Here is a 15834-nt window from a genome sequence, read left to right on the forward strand (position 1 = left end):
GTGAGAACTGTGGCGTTTGTGTGTGTGAGAAGAGTGACGTTGAACGTCTGTGCTGCGTGCGAGTGCATACGCCAAACCCAAGATGTAGGGAAGGAGCACATCACTACGAGGAAGGAGCATACCCTCCAACCCAGGGAAGGCGCGTCCATCACCTCGCACTCTCACCCAACCCAACCACACCACCCCCAGCCCTCGGCCCGCCTTCATTAGCCATACTCAACCTCGCACACAACCCCAAAAACACCACCGTCTCCGTCGCGGCCAAATAATTCAGCGCGTCCAGCAGAATCTTCAAATGCCGGGAAAAGTGGTCTTCGTATTGCTGCAGGATGGAGAAGAGCTTGTCGAGTTTTGCCGGGTCGTGTTGGATGGAGGAGGAGGGTTTGGGAGATTCTGGGTCGGCGGCGGCGAGGTAGCGGCTGAGGGAGGAGGTGTAGTTGGCGAACATTGTGCAGGTTGCCATTACTTTGGAGTTGATCTGTGGTCTTTGTTAGTGCTGTATGGGAGGGTGAATGGGGCTCGTTGTGGAGACTCACTCTCAAGAGCTTGGAGTTGGTTAGCATGCATTCTTTCAGACACGTCGCCAAGAAGTCGACATGGTCCTGCATCAGCTCGTCCACGGTTCGTTTGACGCCTGCCCCAGATTCTTGCGACTGGCCCTCAGCTTGCGTCTTCTCACCCTCTTCTTCTTGGTTCAATCGGCTCATAAAGGCGACCCAGTTTGGCTCGATGACCTCGCTCGTACAGAAATACAGCAATTGCTGGACGAAGCAGAGCATCCGACTTCGCAAGCACCATGCTCTTCGCTTCCAGTCCTCCACTTTCTTCGCGTGCGCGTCTTTGGTTTTGTTTCTCCTCGTCCACACGGGCACTTTGTTGTGCTCTGTCCACGCACTCGTCAACAGCGTCTCGAGATGTCTCAATGACAGAAGATACCGAAAGAGGAGTTGATACCGCGTGAGGGTGACGCGGCTCACGACGAGAGAGAGCGGGAATGGAACGGCGTAGTCCAGAGTCAAAGCCTCGTAGCCTGAGATGTCTTTCTCGCTGTCTCCACTAGTGCTCACCGGCGCCGGTGTGTAGGTGGAAAGGGTGGTGGCGTCTGCGTCCATGCCTTGCACGTTCACCACTCGCATCAGCCAGCCCGTCAGTCCGACATCGTTCATCACGACTTTGACATCTTCTTTGAATGGATCTTCCGCCGCCACGGAGCCCGGCTGTCGAAGTACAATATCGAGCAGGCTTTGTAGCTTCGACACGTTCACATTCTTTGCCGGTTTCTTGAGCTCGGAATGAGTGAGCTCCAAGAAGTAAGAGAAGAAGTCGGAGCGATCGAGGAAGAAGTAGTGCTTCAGACTCTTCAGCCGAGCGGGCAGCGCGTGTGTCGTCAAGAGCAGGCTCATCAAGCTTCGATTCGCAAAAGCGTATGCGCCGCTCACGTTCTCCAAAAACCGAGGATCATCGAAGGTGTGGGGAACATCCGTGCTGGCGTCGAGGTCGCGGTTGGGGTTCGCGATTCCGCCGCATTCGCGCACCACATTCAGATACTTTCCAGCCAGCAGCACCTTTTCCTTCACCCCCTCCAATTGTGACGGCATCAGGTCGGGACGAATGGTGTACCGCTTTTCCCAGTACTCGTCGGTGTAGTCCTGCTCCAGCCCTTCCCTTCGGATAGACTTCTGCTCCTTGATCAAGAATTCGCCATGGGGGTCCCGCACATTGCCATGGTGCAGCCATTCGTTGAGCATAGCCATGTACGGCCGGCTCGCTTCTCGAAGCAGAGTCGTGAGCAGCTGACGAGCCGCAGGATCGCCCGACATGGTTGACAGTCGTTTGCCGATCAGTCGAAGTATGGAACCTCCTTTACAGACCTTCTTTGCGCCTGGCAGCGCTGTATCTCGGCCTTCTCGCAGAGATTCCAGAATGTTCTCGAATTCGTCGTCGGCTTCCAAGGAGTCGTCGGGGTTGTCGAGCATGCTATTCTCTCTCAGTACCTCGTTGGCGACGGTATAAAGCTGTAGCATCATGTGCGACGTCTGCTTCGTATGCAAACTCAGTTGATGAAGAGTGAAATCAGAATTCGTCAGTAGCTGGTGTTCGAGCTGCGCAATCAGAATGAGATAGTCTTTCAACAGTTTCCTCATCGCCGCACAGAGCGCATGGTTCACGCTGCCAAAGTCCTCCCGCGACTGCACCTCCACAAACGCTTCAACGGCGCAGTAGTGAGTTGCGGTCTTGAGCATACTATGCGCCAGATCACGCAGGCTGGGATCCAGGCCATTCTCGATGCGAAAGTCAGGCCCCGATAGTCGGCTCTTCTCATCCAGAGGTTGATATGTGTCGGTGTAGCGGATATAGTTGCCTTCGAAGCCCATGAAGACGAAAAGTAGATCCTCGATGATGGCTGTTTCTTGCTCGGCTAGAGATAAAGAGTTCAGAGGCTTGGGTCGGAGAGCCTCCGGGACGTGAGAGGCCAGAGGGGGCACGGAGATGCGGGAAGCCAATGGAGCCGTGGACGGCGGAAGTAATGTGGCCTGCGGACTCCATGATGAAGACACTACAGCGGGAGTCACTTTCCTGCCGTAGGGGCTATCTGATTTTGAAGGCTGAGAGTTTGACAGGCGGCTCTGTCGTCCAATGGAATTGCTCTCTGTCGGCTTCAGTGGGCTCCTTAACGTTCTTCGAATAGCGGCCTCCTGCGACACGATATTGCGTTGGGTCTCGGTGGTAGTCGTCGTGACGGTGGCCGTCTTGCGCTTCTCCCCCGCCCGATCGTTTGCCCGATTTTCCTGATCTGAAGGAGAGACGGCGGCTGTCATGCGGGCCTTTTGGCGCACGGCGGCGGATGCTCTGCGCTCAGCCAGGCTGGCGGCTCGCGAGTGCGATTGGGTAGACATCGCAGCCTGGAAGCATTGCCCGCGCCGAGTATCCTCGCGGTTGCTGGCGTCAGTGTCGCATTTGTTGATTCGCGGAGTGAGGTGCAACTTGGTGGCCCCGCGACGCGATTAAGCTCGGACGCGTGTGAATTGGCCCGAAGTTTCTCCGGCGCAGCCAGGCAGCTTTACCTGACGACTGCCATCTGCCTCGAGCAAACGGGCAATTCATCCATCATCTCGCCCTGTGTCACTCTCTCATTCTCTTACTCCTCAACCACACCACCTCCATCGTCGCCCTGCTTTCAAAGGCACTGGAGCTGTCATCACCCGCTACCCTCCCTCTCAACAAATCTCACACACACCGCCAACATGTTCATAGCACGATCAGAATATGGTAAGCATTCATAGCCCGTCAATACCAATCACAAGCTAACCCGGTCTAGATCGTGGAATCAAGTATGGCCCCCCATCACACCTCCCAACCCCCCATCTAACCCCATCGACAGCACATTCTCCCCCGAAGGCCGCCTCTTCCAAGTCGAATACTCCCTCGAAGCCATCAAGCTCGGCAGCACAGCAATAGGCGTCTCCACCGCCGCAGGCGTCATCTTAGGCGTGGAGAAGCGCATAACCAGCACACTGCTGGAAACCTCCTCAGTGGAGAAGATTGTCGAAATCGACCGCCACATCGGCTGCGCCATGTCCGGGCTGCAGGCCGATGCGCGCAGCATGATTGAGCACGCGCGCGTCACGAGCCAGAGCCACGAGTTCCATTACAATGAGCGGTTGGGGGTGGAGAGCTGCACGCAGGCGATTTGCGATTTGGCGTTGCGGTTTGGCGAGGGCGCTGAGGGGGAGGAGAGTATTATGTCGCGGCCATTTGGTGTGGCGCTGTTGATCGCTGGGTATGATGAGGAGGGCCCGTCGCTGTATGTGGATGTCTGCTACCCTGTCGGCCTTCTATTTTACTAATCTGCTCTAGCTACCACGCCGAACCCTCGGGCACATTCTACCGCTACGACGCCAAAGCCATCGGCTCCGGGTCCGAGGGCGCCCAAGCCGAGCTGCAGAATGAATTCCACAAGAGCTTGACGCTGGAGGAGGCAGAGGTGCTGGTGCTGAAGACGCTGAAGCAAGTGATGGAGGAGAAGCTGGACAGCAATAACGTGCAGCTGGCGAGCGTGACGCGCGACAAGGGGTTCAGAATCCACACGGACGAGGAGATGGCTGGAGTGGTGTCGAGGCTGGAAGGGAGCGGTGCGTGAGGTGGATACGGAAAACGTAGAGTTTCATTTGGCTTTGTAGATGTGGCTGGCATTGCGGTGGCGCCGGGACTGAATCACTTTGCAGCGCTGCACTCTAACTAGCTCTCTTTTCCTCCACCGAAGACGCTACTGGAGCGTGGGTATTGTGCTAGAGCGGGCTGGTCGTTCAAAGATTGTCCCGGCCGGCTTTCGCCTCTCTACACAGAACCCTGGCAGGATGGGTTCACGTCTTTGGTGCGTTGGGTTTCCTGTTACTGATCGCTTTCGTCCACGTGGGTCACTCATTCATCTTCACTGCTCTCCCCAGCCTGCTGCTCCTCCCTCTGCCGCCGCGCGAGGATATTATGCCAATCCCTCGCAAACTCCCTCAGTCCTTCCCCATTCTGACTGGCGTCCACCACATCTTTCGGAAGTTTGTGAGCGCTGTACTGCGTGGAACTGAACGCATACGCTTCCGGGTCGTTTTGACGGACGAGGCGGAATTCCGGGTGCCAGATTTCTTCGTCGACGTCTGAATCGTCTTCCGAGGAGCCATCCTCATCGTCATCAGCGTTTTCGCCATCGTATTGATCTGGGATACGACTCGCTGCTTCTCGCAACGCTTCCCGGATATCCTGCGGCACAGCGCCCATCTGTAAGCGCACCACCTCCGGACCCTCGTCAGCTTCGACAGCAGGCGGCTCAGGCATAGTCAGGATCTCCAGCCAGCTGAAAAGCAAAGGGTCGGTTCGTGGGGCCCAGGGGTTGAAATCCACGAGCCAGACTCGATTGTACGGATTCGGGATGTAGACGTCAAAGGTGTAGTTCTCGTCGGGGAAGGTGCCTCTGATTCGCACGTCGAAGAATTCTTGAATTAGAGAGCGGAGGTTGGGGGTCATCTTGAAAAGGAAGTCAAAGTAGTTGAGGTCGCGCTGGCAGATGCAGAGGAGGCGGTTGTTGCGCACGAAGCACCGGAATTCAACGGAGGGATTCCATTGTGGGACTGCTTTGCGGAGAACGAGATGGTAGGGGATGGAGTCCGGGGTGAGGGTGAGGTCTGTGGAGTCCTCGGTGTCGTCGAAGGCGTGCTCTAAGTCGTGCGTGACGAAGTCGGAGCTTTTGAGCAGGAGGTAGATGTCGCTGGGGTTGCGACACTCCATGCTATTGGCGTTCATCCAGGTGGCGTCTTTCGGCGCGGACCAGTTGAGTTTGGGATAGACCTTGCCGCCCAGCTCGGCGATGGTGGCTTTGATGGCGTTGTGGATGCCTCGCCACTCGGCCGCGACGTCGCCTTCGTCATCGTCGTCGACGCCATCGGTGTTGTCGGATGCGGAGAAGATGCCGCTGTCCGTGTCGGACCACTGGGGAGGTGGCTCCTCGTCTGAAGGCAGCAAGATGCCGTCTGCGCGGAGATAGTCGAGGAATGGTCGGGACAGGGGGACCAGCCGAGCCTTGGGAGTGATGTTACGGAATCTATGGCATATCGTTAGCTGCGATTTGGTCGATCAGGTCGCATGGTGTGGCGCATACTTTGGATGCCAGGAATGGTATGAGCAGTGGAGGATGTGCTGTTTGGTGATGGGCGGAAAGGGGAGTTCCGTGGGTGTTTCGGCGATGTCTTCGTCTTCTTCCAGTATTTCTGGCATCTTTGCTTGAGTGATGTGTGAGATATAGAAGACAGTTGGAAGAGAGACGAGCGAGAGTGACTCCATCATTTTGTTCGTCTTCAGATGATGCGCCACCGAGCGCCGGCCGAGGATTTGCCGAGTCGCCCATCTTCACGACGAGACGACTTCAACTTCCTCCACCTTCACTACTACATACCTCTCAACGACACTCATATCCCCGCTGAATACGCCAAAATGTCCTCCAACGTCGGACTCAGCACTCCGCGCGGCTCAGGAACGTCCGGCTACGTACAAAGCAACAAAGCACACCTCCGAGTCCGCGATCCCATCCAGCCCTACCCCAAAGACTTCGATGCGATCAAGCACAAGCAACGCCAGCCCGACCAGGAAATTCTCGAGCACGATCGCAAACGAGAGGTGGAAGTGAAGGTATTTGAGTTGAGGGATAAGTTGGAAGATGAAGGGTGAGGCACATATACTCGAAGGCGCAGTGCTCCTGTCCTTTCACTAACGTCAACCCAGTGTCGATGAAGACGAAATAGACGATCAGTGCGATGCGCTCCGCAAAAAGCTGGAATCTGAGCGAGCAAGGACTGGTGGAGGACCGAATACGAAGAACCTCAAGAGCCATCAGGTGCATGAGTTGGCTAAGGCGAAGATTGATGAGAGCGAGAGATTGCGGAAGGCGCTGGGGATAAGCAAGGATTATGAGGAGGGCAGTCATTGGAAGCGGCAAGACGAGAGGAAGCTACAGCTGGAGCGGGAGAGGGGTAAACCAGCGGAGTGAAGGGCATTGTCGACGGACATGTTGGTCTTAGCGAGGCGTTGGGGTAGTTTGACATTCATTAGCCAGCGATTGAGAAGTCTCGAACAGTTGGCGTATACTGCTATACGTGTACGCCACCTCTACGTGCATACATCACGCAATGTTCATCGCTACGGTAGCGCTCGACTCCTTTTCCTGCACAACCTCCATGAATGCATCGAGTCCTTCCACCGTTGCGGCATCCGTCACCTCCACCGCCGTCTCTTTGATGGGAATCCAGGAAATCTCAGACGACTTCATCTCGAGCCCAAAGGCATTCGTGATGGCCTGAGAGACAGCATTGGTATCGCTCGGCTCGCAAAGCAGCGTAATCTCCCCATCCTCCGCCTCTTCAATGTCCTCGACCCCAGCATCGAGAGCAACATCCATCACCTGCTCCAGCCCCTTGCCCGGCGCCCCCTCAAACACCAGCTTCCCCTTCTTCTCAAACAAATACGCACTCGGCGTCGCCGTCCCGCCTGCATCCTTCAGCACATGTCTCAACTCCATCATCGTCCGCGCCTTGCTATCCGTCTCGCACTCAATCACCACCCCAATGTTGCCCGGCAGGATGCCTTCAATCGTCACATTCTCCAGCTTCTGCCCGCTCGTGCTCTTGCCTTGGCCGCGCGCAATCGCCGCTTCGATGGAGGCTTTGGCGAAGCCTTCGCGCTTCGCTTTGGTGATGATGTCGGCGAGGCGGGGATTGGAGTTCGGGTCTGCGCCGTAGTATTTGGAGGCGTGGGCGATTTCGTGCGCGAAGAGCGAGCGCTGCCGGTTCTTGGCTGCGTCGACTTTTTGCTTGTCGTGCTTGATTTTGCTCCAGCGGTTGTGGCCTGATTGATAGGGCGAGGTGGTGATGAAGGTGCGGCTGCTTGATGCGGTGATCCATTCGCTGCGGAGGAATGAGAGAGGGCGAAGTGAACATGTCTGATAGCGCAATGATGACGAGGTGGCCATCATGGCGACACTGGTGATGCCTCTACTGGGCGCCATGTTGATTTCGAGGTCATCATGCGAGCTGCAAGAAATTTGATGTTTTTGAACTTCCGCATTCGGCGGGATTTTGATGCGGAGTTCGGGCATGTTCAACCTCATCTCATAGCAACTTGGCCACATTTCATCCACATCCCACGACCGCACGTCTGGGCCACGACTCCGCCTAAGCCTTCAATGCGGTGATCAAAATCCACCATGTCGTCCTCGCGGCCTTCCACGCCGGCCAACGGGACGCCGACCGCCTCGAAAGTCGGCTCTCCTGTCTCTCGAGTCGCAACATTGGCCAGGGTGCGATCGGAGACCCCGACGACCTCTCCCTTCCAGCTCGACGTTCCCAAGCTGCATACCTTACCGTCCGAGCAACAGGCATTGTACCTTCTGACCTTCACCACCAACCTCGCCAAGCACGCCGAGTCCCTCTCCAGCGACGCGATTTCCGAAGAGCAGGGAGTGCTGAAGAAAGAGCTTCTACAGATCATAAACTTGACACAGCCGGCGCCGACGAGAGTCATACGGAATAATGTGGGAGACTGCTTTACTGCCATCTTCAGCAAGGGCAATAGAAAGCTTCTCTATGAAACCATCAACGATTTGGTGGCCCTCCTCAGCGCGGGGAAGGAGAAGGCGGTAGATCAAAGGACGAAGCATGCTGCTCTGTCATCCCTTGGAGCGGTGTTCGAGGCCGCCGGAGACAGTGCCATCAGTTTGTCACCATTGGCATGCACCGCAATTCTCAAACTCCTCAAACCCGTGGCGAACGAAACGGCCTTGCGCGCGGCCATCTACACCGCCTTCGCCCGCATCACCATGGGAATCAATACGCCCATAGACGAGGAGCTTGGTCGGACCATCTTCAAGGCCGCACGAAAAACCGTAGAGAGCGATCGCGCCCTTCTGGTTCAGCAGGCTGCGTGTCAAGCCTTGGAGCAGTTGGTTCGATGCACATCGTATTTCGACAACAGCAATGACTTTGAGAAACTGCAGTCGTCCTTGTTCAAAGCCATGGATACCTCCTGTGCTCCTCTTCGTCATGCTGCTGCTTCGTGCCTTGCCGCGGAATTCGTCAAGAGTTTCAGTCAGGATCCTAACAAGGAGATCGTGCCCAAGGTCCGCAAGCCAAAGAAGACCAAGAAGGGCGCGCAGCCGGACGAGGACGCCGACCTGCCGGATCGAGCATCATCACCTATTCCTGATAAACCAAACACGGCGCTGTCTTATAGTCTGGCGGAGATCCTAAAGATCCTATCAACTCATTATTGCCGCGGCGGCACCACCAATCGTGCGCGCGCGGGCATCGCAGTCTGCTACATCAAAACGCTAAGGTCGTTGGGCGAAAGCGTAGTGGAAACCAACTACGGCATAATCGCCTTGCATCTTTTCAACGATATCCTCGCTCACCCCGGTTGGAGCTACACCAACAAGTATCGCTTGCTCATCAGCCGCAAGTTTGTTCGCATCATTCTGGAACGGACTGTTGGGCGTATGCTCGGGGAGAGCGCACAATTGAACGCCTGCCGCTTTCTTCTTAACGACATCATCAAGGACTACCCTCAAGCTGTCAAGGAACGAGCTGAACCCGGGAAGCAAGTTCTATCTGGCGCCATCAGCGCTCTCGAAGCCTTGATGGATCGTTTGGGAGCCGCCGTGGGCAGCATCGCGGACCTCTGTCGTGAGGGCTTACTGCAAGTGCTTCAGCACACGAGCTTCACTGTCCAGATTCACGCTTCGCGTGCTTTGCGAACCTTTGTGCTCGCCTATCCGCAGCAATTACTGCCGACTATGACGGTCTGCATGAACTCCGTCTCCCGCGAGCTCAACCAGTTAAGTGGAGGGCGAGCGAGCATGAGAAGATGTCTCGGATACGCTCATGCTCTAGCTGCCGTCTTAAGCACAAGCAGTCAGCAACCACTTTACGGTTCGGTGGACGTATACGCCCGTGTCTTCCAACAAGCGACTACTTTGCTCAAGACCAGCGGCAGTTCGGATCTGAGAGTCAGTAGCTGCCAGCTCCAGGTTGCCTGGATCATGATCGGCGGTCTCATGTCGCTCGGGCCGAACTTTGTCAAGATTCATCTGAACCAGTTGATGCTGCTGTGGAAGAATGCTCTGCCGAGGCCCATGTCACGAGAGAATGTCAGCCAAAGGAACATGCTGGAAGTCAGCTACTTGGCTCATGTGCGAGAGTGCGCCCTGGGATCTATCCGGGCTTTCTTGGCCTTCAACCAGCGCCTCCTCACGTCCGACATTTCCAAGCGACTGGCAGTCATGCTAGAGAACACCGTGGCATTCCTGCAAAGTCTGCCCGAGAAGAAGACATCGGAAGAGCCGGCCAACAGACTCAGCGCAAGCTTACAATTGCAGGACTACGATGTTATGGTGCGCCGGCGGGTATTTCAATGCTTCTGCCAGCTCCTCACACTCAGTCCGCTCGGAGCACTCGAAAGTACGGCACACTCCACGGTACTGCCGCTCGCCGTCGCTAGCTTTTCCGATGTGGACTACTACGTTCCGAGCTCACTCAGCGCTTCAATCGCGAGCGCTGCTGCCAACTTTGAAAGCATTTGGGAAGCCGGAGACAACTACGGATTCGGAGTAACTGGTCTAATCTCAGGCCTGGACGTGAGGAATCCCGTGAGCAGAGCACTGCAACCACACTGGTCGACAAGAAACGACAAAGAGACAGATTCGATCGATGCATCTGTCCTGAGTCCCGTCAGCTCATCTGCAGAAATGGACGGCATGAGCTGCTATCTCCACTCAACCGCGGAATCCGAAGATGCAGAGTTGCCCAATTCATCCTCCACCGAGACTGTCAATGCAGCCATCGCCGTCTTTGGTCTATGCCTCCCTTTGCAGACGGTCAAAGTACAAGAGAGCATGTGCGCGCAGATTTCGTCTTCTCTTGCTTCCTCGGCGTTGCAGAAAGACGCTGCACGCAAGTCTGCAATCACTGTGAACGTGGCGCTTGCATTGTTAACTGCATCCAAGGTGACGACGGGTGAGACTGGTGCAGCCAGAGGCGACATCAAGCACCAGAAGACGGAGAAGGCGTTGCAGTCCCTCCTTCACCTTTGTCTGATGGACACAGACGAGAGTGCCCGGCAGCTTGCCGCCAGTGCAATTGGCCGTGTCTGTTGCAGTGCGGGAACGGCTTTCACGGCTTCGGAAGTCACGTTCTTAACAGAGACTATCGTTAGCAATCGCGAACCGCATGTACGAGCTGGCTGCGCTGTGGCTCTCGCAAGAATCCACAGTCAGCTGGGTGGCATGGCCGCCGGCTTCCACATGAAAAGCATCGTTGGCATCCTCATGAGTCTCACAGCCGATACCCACCCGCTCGTCCACTTTTGGGCTCTAGACAGCCTTGCACAAGTCGCCGAGTCGGCCGGTCTGAACTTCTCGGGCTATGTCACCAGTACGATTGGCATTCTTAGCCAGCTATACGTGAGCGAAAGCCATAACCCCGAGACGAGCTCTCTCGCATCTTCCAACATGAGCATGTCCCTACCAGTGACAGCTGCGATAGCGCGTGGACTGGATGCTATCGTCAATGTCCTAGGACCGGACTTGCAAGATATGACGAAAGCGAGAGAGCTCATCATGAGTCTCGTCATTTTGTTTTCGAGCGAAAGGGATGATGTCAGCATACTCCTGGAGAGCTTGCGATGCATGGAGCACCTCTCGCTGTATGCCCCGGGTTTCGTCGATTTCGCCGACTACGTGTGCCGCTTGCAGGCGAACGTGGATCACGAGAACGTCGAGATCCGGCAATCCGCGCTCCACGGGCTGTTCACACTTATGCGTCGGGACGCCGATGATGTCGTCAAGGCTGCGAAGCCTGGGTTGGAGAATCGACTGTGGGACTACCTCAATACCAGCCCCGATCAAATGCATATCAGGAGCATCTTCATGAATTGGCTGCAACAGACTGGGCTGAGTGATCCCGCGGGTTGGATACATCGATGCAACGCCATCCTGACCAAGGCCAAAACGAAGGCGGCAGACCCACAACAAGCCAATCCGACAATATACAAAGACACCGCTGGCCCTGACCTGCAGGACGAGGAAGTTGCTGGCTTCGCAGCGGCCGCTGGAGTCCACAAAGAAGAAGACGGCGAGGCTGCCTCGAGCTCCTCTCAAGAACTGATGAGGTGGCAAGTTCGGTTCTTCGCCATGGAATGCCTGCACACGCTCATCTCGATGATCTCCAAAGAAGCAGCCATCAGCTCGGACGAAGGGCCAGGCGAGCGAGCACTCCAGCAGAAAGTCGGCGATGTAATCCGCATTGCATTCTCCGCCTCCACCGCTGGCGTACCCACGCTACGCGTCGTGGGATTGCGCATCATCGAGCAGATTCTGGAGATGTTTGGTCGCACGCCCGATCCTGAATTCCCTGAGGCTATGTTGCTGGAACTGTACCAGGCGCAAATCTCCTCGGCACTGACGCCCGCTTTTGCCGCTGACTCCAGTCCGGAGCTAGCGGCGGAGGCGGTCAATGTGTGTGCCACGTTCATCGCCACTGGCATCGTGACCGACGTGGACCGCATGGGGCGCATCCTCAAATTGCTGGTTTCTGCTCTCGACAGTTTCTCCCGGGACACCGAAGTCGCATCCATTGGCGACTTGAAAGGGCTGAGCTCCAACGCGCAGGTGATGGTCCGCATGGCCGTCTTCTCAGCCTGGGCGGAGCTGCAAATCGCCAGCGGAGAGCAGAAGTACCTCGACGACGTGGTGAAGCCGCATATCGCGCAGCTGGTGCCGTTGTGGCTCACGAGTTTGAGAGAGTACTCTCGCTTGCGATTCGAGCCGGACATCTCGCAAGCCCTTCCAAGCGGCATGTCGTCTGCCGAGGGCGATTTCAATACCATCTATGCGGCGCTCAATCGGCAGACGTTGCTTACTTTCTATCAAGATTCTTGGTTGAGCTTGGTGGATGCTATTGCGAGTTTGATTGACGAAGATAGCGAATTTGTCTTTCAAGCGCTGGATGACAAGCAGGTCAAGGAGATTGCCACTGACGGCGAAAAAAGCGAAAGGGAGCCAGGCGTGAATGGAATCGTGCGAAAAGGCAGCGGCATCAACTATCGCGAAGAGCCAGTGGCTTTCTTCTTCGTCCTCTTCGGTCTGGCATTCGAATCGCTCGCCGTCCGAACTGCAGACGATGATATCGTCGCACGCCAACGCAACCTCGACATCCTTCGGGCGTTGAAGAAGATTCTGCGTCCATCCGTCTCGGGCAACGCGATTTACCAACAAGTCATCTTCGCCGAGACAATGGACTTGCTCGACCGCATGGTGCTGACGGAAAGCCTAAGCGTGCAAAGCGTGATAGTCGAAATCGCGCGCAATCTCTGCGTCATCCATCCCTCGTCTCGCCAAAGCGACGCGGTAGAAGAGGAAGCCTCGGCCAACGGCGAAACGCTATCCGAAGACATTGAGCAGCTCTTCGAACTCACCCGCATCATCGTCCTTGTCCTCGCAGGCCTCATCCCAGGCCTGACCGACGGCCCCGTTCACGCGCGCCTCGAAACGTCCGAAGAAGCCGTCGGCCTCGTGCGCTCTGCTCTGCAGGCCCTCGTCGACGTCTCCGAGGTCTTCCCCTCCATCATCAAAACAGACCTGAACGCCACGATTCTGCACATCTTTGTCGCCATCTTGGGCACGGGAGCGTGTCAAGCAGCCGTCATCCCACAAGCACTCCCGATCTTCCGGCGCTTCGTAGCGAGCATAGCAAGCAGCGAGCAACCCGAAACTCAGTCGCAATTACGAACCACGCTCGCGCGCATGCAACTCATCCTCCGCAACGCGCAGCGCAGAGAAACGCCCGCCAGCGTGGCCTGCGAGAAGAACACGCTGCTGGCAATCACAGTCCTGCTCTCCGTCGCCTCCTCCCACCTCCGAGATACAGACGCGCTGGTGAGCCGCTTCGTCTCCGAGCTCCGCGACTGCCTCGAAGTGCCCCTGACAAGCCGCATAGCCGCTGGCTGCATTCGCACTCTTCTGCTGACGACGACGGGCCATGCCGTCGCGCCGCGCACCTTGCTCTCCACGTCGGTGGAGTTCCTGCTCAAACCTTCGGAGTTGGAGGGTTTGGAGGAGAGTAAAGGGGTCATGGCGCAGACGCTGCTGCTGTACGCGGGCCGGGTGCCTGTGGCGCAGCGTCCGGCGGTCGTGGCGCTTGCGATGAAGACTTTGCTGAGCCGTGCTACGGCGCAGGGAAGTGCACTGTACCCCGAGACGGCGGGACGATTACTTGAGCTCGCTGCTTTGGACAATGCTGCTTTCCGGGGTGTGGTGGCGGGCATGGATGGCGAGGAGAAGGCGGTGCTGGAGCGGGTGTTGAAATCTACGGCCGGGGCGAGGAGGAAGAGCGAGGATTTGGGGCAGGAGAGCGAGCCGACGATTGCGCTGAAGATGAATTTCGGCGGTGGATCGTGAGTGTGGACAATGCTGCACAATCTATAGATGCATCTAATGTGAAAGTCACATCGTATCATTTTCTTCCTTCATTTTTCCCCTCGCCTTCTTCTCCCTCCTCTTCTCCTTCCTCGTCGTCATCATCGTCTAGCGGTTCCAATGCGAATTGCTCATGCTCCTCTTCATCCACCTCGGCCCTCCTTGCCCCCTTATCCCCCTCGAGTTTCAAATTGACAAACATAGTAAGCATGCCAAGATCATAAAACGCCTTCAGACTCCCCGCCACCACAAACGCAATCCAAAAGCGCGCCGAGGCAGCCAGACTACCCGTGATCAGTGGCCCGGAACTCTGGCTCATCGTCTTGACCGTGTTCACAATCCCCATCGTCACCGTGCGCTCCTCGGGCAACACGACGGCGGACAGGAACGCACTGCGTGGCGCTTGGTCCATGGAGCCTAGACTCGCGCGCGCCACGAGTAGGAAGATGGTCCAGCCTAGCTGCGGCGGGAGAGGGACTAGAGCGAGGAAGATGGCGCTGGGTAGATGCGTGAAGACCATGGCTCGCACGAGGCCGATGCGCTTCGCCACCGCGGACGCGAGTAGGCTGCCCATGCTGCTGACGAATTGCGCTGTCGCCATGATGGTGCCGAGCTTGCCTTCGGGCATGCGGAATTTGCGTTCCATGAAGAGGGCGATGAGGCTGTAGGGGACCATGCCGCTTGCAAGGGAGTCGAAGAAGAAGAGGGCGCAGAGCTTTGCGAGGGTTTTGCGGGAATTGGGGGAGAGGCGCGAGACGCTTAGGGGGGAGGGTTTAGGCGGTGGTGTGGGTTTGGCGGGTGATGAGCTGGGTGCTGTGGAAGATCCATTCTGAGGGAGGAAAGGCTCTTCGGCTTCACTGTTCTCGTTCGAGTTGCGTCGTTGTCCGGCTGCGGATGAGGATGGCGCAGCGGTGGCGGAAGGCGCATTCTGCACCTCACATTTGTCGCTGAGGAGCACACACAAACTAGCCTTCAAGAGTCCAACGACGGCATAAATCCAGAAGATGAACTTGTACGCGGTGATGGGTCTCCAGCTGCCTTCCAGGAATTGTACCAACCAGCCTCCCCCGAACGATCCAGTCGCGGTGCCCAGAGTGCCGATGACAACGTACCAAGCAAAGATATCCGAGCGGGTATCGGCGTCGGAGAGTTGCGCGAGCGTCGATTCCTCCACCGCACGGAAAGGACCGATTTCGTTGCCACTGGGACTGATCACTCCCACAATAGCAGCGAGCAGGAGGATGGTGTAATTGGCGAACATGGCAAAGATGCACCCAGAGAAAGTCATGAGGATGGAGCCAAGGAAAAGAACCATACGCCGCCCCAGAGCATCGGCAATGAAAGTAAGACCCAGGCTGATAAGCACATCCCCAGCAAGAGTCAGGGTCATGAAGAGGCCGATCTGCGTGTCGCTGTGCCCGAGGACTTGGAAGAAGAGGGCGAGGATGAGGGTGCTGGAGCCGTAGGCGGCCATGCGTAGAAAGCGGGCCAGCAGGAGTAGATGCACATCTCGACTGCTGTTGCGGAGGGTCCGGAAGCCTAGTTCGGAGGAGAGTTTGGTGAGGAGATTCCTGCCGCGGCGATCCATGATGGATGTTGTATGGTAGCCTTTCTTGTTGCCTTGGGGGGGTCCGCGGAGGTTTCTGGTTTTGCTGTAACGGGGGCTGGGTTTACATGTGCTGGACTGTCTTTGGTGGGAACTGGACGAATGCAAGGAGTGGAGGAGACATTAGAGGAGTAGTTGAGGGCATGTCGATGAAGGTGTGAGCTGAATTTGGGATGCAAGAAGAGGAAGGAGCGAGTTCAAGATGAGGTGACGAGCAGCT

The 15834-nt window shown here is 56.6% G+C and overlaps 7 protein-coding genes across 7 annotated transcripts; 3 read left to right on the forward strand and 4 right to left on the reverse strand.

The window, feature by feature from the left end:
* Positions 1-148: 148 nt before the first annotated feature.
* On the reverse strand, positions 149-2819 carry BDY17DRAFT_258654 (Spc98 family-domain-containing protein; the record flags this gene model as incomplete). Its single annotated transcript, XM_033731797.1, has 2 exons — positions 149-478; positions 537-2819. The coding sequence occupies 2 exons, from the start codon at positions 2817-2819 to the stop codon at positions 149-151; spliced, it is 2613 nt and encodes an 870-aa protein (XP_033585443.1).
* Positions 2820-3245: 426 nt separating this feature from the next.
* BDY17DRAFT_319441 (proteasome core particle subunit alpha 5) lies at positions 3246-4141 on the forward strand (the record flags this gene model as incomplete). The annotated part of the gene is made up of 3 exons (XM_033736276.1): positions 3246-3270; positions 3400-3805; positions 3859-4141. 3 exons carry the CDS (start codon positions 3246-3248, stop codon positions 4139-4141), a joined length of 714 nt encoding a protein of 237 aa, XP_033585444.1.
* A 281-nt stretch (positions 4142-4422) lies between these two features.
* On the reverse strand, positions 4423-5766 carry BDY17DRAFT_319442 (D123-domain-containing protein; the record flags this gene model as incomplete). The annotated part of the gene is made up of 2 exons (XM_033736277.1): positions 4423-5593; positions 5651-5766. The coding sequence occupies 2 exons, from the start codon at positions 5764-5766 to the stop codon at positions 4423-4425; spliced, it is 1287 nt and encodes a 428-aa protein (XP_033585445.1).
* A 160-nt stretch (positions 5767-5926) lies between these two features.
* Positions 5927-6640, forward strand: BDY17DRAFT_305978 (cwf21 domain-containing protein). Its single transcript, XM_033734963.1, has 2 exons — positions 5927-6212; positions 6271-6640. The coding sequence occupies exons 1-2, from the start codon at positions 5983-5985 to the stop codon at positions 6533-6535; spliced, it is 495 nt and encodes a 164-aa protein (XP_033585446.1). The 5' UTR covers positions 5927-5982; the 3' UTR covers positions 6536-6640.
* Positions 6641-7568, reverse strand: BDY17DRAFT_305979 (DUF28 domain protein). Its single transcript, XM_033734964.1, has one exon. The coding sequence runs from the start codon at positions 7547-7549 to the stop codon at positions 6668-6670; it is 882 nt and encodes a 293-aa protein (XP_033585447.1). The 5' UTR covers positions 7550-7568; the 3' UTR covers positions 6641-6667.
* A 1-nt stretch (position 7569) lies between these two features.
* BDY17DRAFT_305980 (armadillo-type protein) lies at positions 7570-14036 on the forward strand. The gene has a single exon (XM_033734965.1). It carries the CDS (start codon positions 7748-7750, stop codon positions 13988-13990), a length of 6243 nt encoding a protein of 2080 aa, XP_033585448.1. The 5' UTR covers positions 7570-7747; the 3' UTR covers positions 13991-14036.
* BDY17DRAFT_305981 (major facilitator superfamily domain-containing protein) lies at positions 14037-15810 on the reverse strand. The gene has a single exon (XM_033734966.1). It carries the CDS (start codon positions 15594-15596, stop codon positions 14046-14048), a length of 1551 nt encoding a protein of 516 aa, XP_033585449.1. The 5' UTR covers positions 15597-15810; the 3' UTR covers positions 14037-14045.
* Positions 15811-15834: the final 24 nt, after the last annotated feature.

This window comes from Neohortaea acidophila (assembly GCF_010093505.1).
Source record: "Neohortaea acidophila strain CBS 113389 unplaced genomic scaffold BDY17scaffold_13, whole genome shotgun sequence".
NCBI lineage: Eukaryota > Fungi > Ascomycota > Dothideomycetes > Mycosphaerellales > Teratosphaeriaceae > Neohortaea > Neohortaea acidophila.